Source organism: Protobothrops mucrosquamatus, unplaced genomic scaffold (genome assembly GCF_001527695.2).
Source record: "Protobothrops mucrosquamatus isolate PMUCROS unplaced genomic scaffold, P.Mucros_1.0 scaffold1345, whole genome shotgun sequence".
Taxonomy (NCBI): domain Eukaryota; kingdom Metazoa; phylum Chordata; class Lepidosauria; order Squamata; family Viperidae; genus Protobothrops; species Protobothrops mucrosquamatus.
In genome coordinates, this window is record NW_015387541.1 from 199,333 (window position 1) to 202,296 (window position 2,964).

Sequence of the window (2,964 nt, forward strand, 5' to 3'; positions counted from 1 at the left end):
GGCTGTTTCAGCAGGCAGGACTGGCCTAGGGGGTATTTTAATTGGTTTTAACAAAATTTTAATAGAGCGGCCAATTCAAATATTTATTTTTAATTATTTTAGATTTGTATTTGGTATTTATGTGGGATTGTTTTAAACTGGCTGTAAGCTGCCCTGAGTCCTCCGGGAGAAGGGCGGGGTATAAATGAAATAAATAAATGAAATAAATAAATAAATAAATAAGAGCTTCCACTCCAGTCCAGTTCTTAAGAGGACTAGTTGATTTAGCTGGTAGTCTCTTTGTTTTTCCAGTTCGATGCAGTTGTCCCAAAGTATTTATCTTCTCTTTCATCTGTTTTTCTTTTTTATCTTCAAATTCCTTCTGGTTTATAAGAAAAGTGATTTCCTTGTTCTCTATTATCAGTTTCTTTTTGTGTTTTCCATTGTCTGTATTTGTTGAGTATCTAAGTCTTCTGTCATAGCATTTAGTTGTTTCACTTTCTCTATAGAATTCTGTATAGATAATTCTTTGGTTGAAGTCATAGTTTGAGTTTGCATATCCAGACTTATACATAAAGTTTGGATCATCGCTTTTAACATACAAAGAATTTGTTCCTATACTTCCTCTGTAGAAGAAATCCATTCCTATTCTTCTTCCACTGTAGTATATTAAACTAAAAAAAAAAAGAAACTTACAGTCAGAAAGTCCACCAAATGGGGAGCTGAGCTGAGTTTTTGCAGATGGTGTTTCAAGGGTGCTTCATATCTTATCTATTTTCAAAGCTGTCAACAAGTCTCTTGAAGAATAGCAGGTTACATCTCAGAGTTAGTTGGATCTTTTTAGTTCCCCCCCTCTATTTTAAGAGGGAAAAACCCCAAATCTTCAATAGTAATTAGAGTGAAAATCAGAGAAAAAAATATAGAGAGTACAAAGTTACAAATTTTATAATCCACCAATTTTAGGAAATAGAATTCCAATTAGGATCCCAGTATTTTTCCAACATTTTAAACTCCCAAGTGTTTAATTGCTGCTGTTTCTGGAGGGAGGGCTAGAATCCCCCTTCCCTCACCACAGGGGGGGAAGTACTTTAGCAGCTTATGCAGGTAATTAAGTAATTAGGATGTAAGAGAGGCAAACCTCACCCAGTCCTGTCCACGCTGCTTTGAAGTTGCCAGATGGTAATGTGACTTTGGCTGTTAGCAGCCTAGGGACAAGCCATATTTCTATGGCCGGTCCTTTCATCCACTGGTTTGGAGGGATCACCTGCTCTGACGGGAGAGTTGCTGCTCTCCCGTGATCCAGCGAAAGCCTCTCCTTGCTGGTCGCTTCTTTGGGGCAACTTTCAGCCCTTTTCAGGGGTCCCCAGCGATGCGAAACTGAACGGGGGAGAGAGAGCAAGTCTCCCAGCCGTCCATGGCGCCCACGTGATGAACAGGAAGCAATTCCCAGAATTCCTGAGCCAGCACTGTTCAGCTTGGAAACCTCCCCCTTTCCCCTCAGCATGGCTGGCTCAGGAATTCTGGGAGTTGAAGTCCACGAGTTAGAAAAGAGCCAAGGTTGCCTACCTCTGTCCTAGATCAATCTCAATTTATTAAAAATTCTTCCTTGGGAATTATATTTCATCTTCTAACTTTTCATCTTTAAAAAAGCAGGGGAAGTGCAGGTTTTGTGGTAGACCCATATGTATTTGTCTTTTTAAAAATATATATATATTTTTTGCCTTTGAAATTTTAAAACAATGCATTTATTTGATGTGGGTGGTTGAAGACATTTCAATCTGATTGTGCTGTAATCTAAATTGCTACTTGTAATATTGCCCATATTCTTCTACCTTAGCAATTTGATGAAATGGAGCAATAATATTCTAAGGATCACATGGAACACTGAATGCAAATTTGGAATCCTGTATCTGTGTATAGGATTTTGGGAGCTTTGGGAATCTAAACCTGATCTTAAAGTAGAGTGGATTGAAAGAATGAGTCACTTGAATATTATCTTGATTTATCACTGTGTTCTCCTTTTATCTCTTTCAGGAACAATATAAATTTGTATATGAGGTTGCACTGGAATACTTAAGTTCATTTTAGCTCATCAGGGCAGGGAGCTAAAAAATGCCTAAAGCTTTGATGTTTGAAGGACACTGGTTCCCCACTTTACTTCAGAGGAGTAACGGGCTAACGCATATATAGCTCTTCATCCTTGAATGAGAAATCAGGTCAGAGCTGAGTGCCGGAGGAGAGATCTGCTGCCATCTGTTTTTAGAACATTCTTGCCTTTTAAGCAACCTACTATGGCAAAGCAAGAGGCAGGGTGGAATATTCTGCTTTCTAATCCCTTCTGACTGCTTCTCCCTATCATTTTGGATGTGTCTTTTTTTTTCTCCCTTGATGCAAACAGGAGTGTGTGTGTGTGTGTGTGTGTGTGTTTGTATGTGTGTATAAAATATCAGCTCCACTTTCTGTGTTTCTACAAATCCTCACTTTTTTTTAATTTCCTATATAAGCCATTTTGCATTAAAGTGAAGCTTCATTAAACACATGTTTGGCTTTCACCAGAGCAAGCCTTTGTGTTAAGTTTTTCAGATGAAAAAGCCACCATCATAAATGTGTGATTTTTCTGTCAGCTCCTATTGTCTTAAAAGCCAGCTATGGAATGAAGAAGCTGCCAGTTAATTTTCTGCCTTGATTAATACACAATGCTACTAGATTTTGAATGTTCTGCATGGATTGGTTAAATCTTAATGGTTCCTATCAGCTGCAGTGCTGGTGAAGCAACTCTGTAAAATTGCACCTCCCAGCAAAGTACATTGAGGTCACTCTGAAATTATCTTCATGTTTCAAATTATCGTTCCTTTGCTTGGTAATGAAGTTGATTTCATTTTATCATAAGTATTTGGTTGTGTGCAATGTACATTTACAAATGGAGTAAATTGAAGGACGGGCTTAAAATATGTACCTTGGAGATTATTCTACCATCTACACAGT

General features: G+C 38.1%; 1 protein-coding gene across 1 annotated transcript in view; it reads left to right on the forward strand.

Moving 5' to 3' along the window:
• LOC107292458 (receptor-type tyrosine-protein phosphatase T-like) overlaps positions 1-2,067 on the forward strand; it is a gene marked incomplete at its 5' end in the record, with an annotated part of 181,919 nt that extends 179,852 nt beyond the window's left edge. The window contains 1 exon segment of the mRNA XM_015821547.1: positions 2,014-2,067. Coding sequence (XP_015677033.1) covers positions 2,014-2,067 — 54 coding nt within the window.
• Between the last annotated feature and the right edge of the window lie 897 nt (positions 2,068-2,964).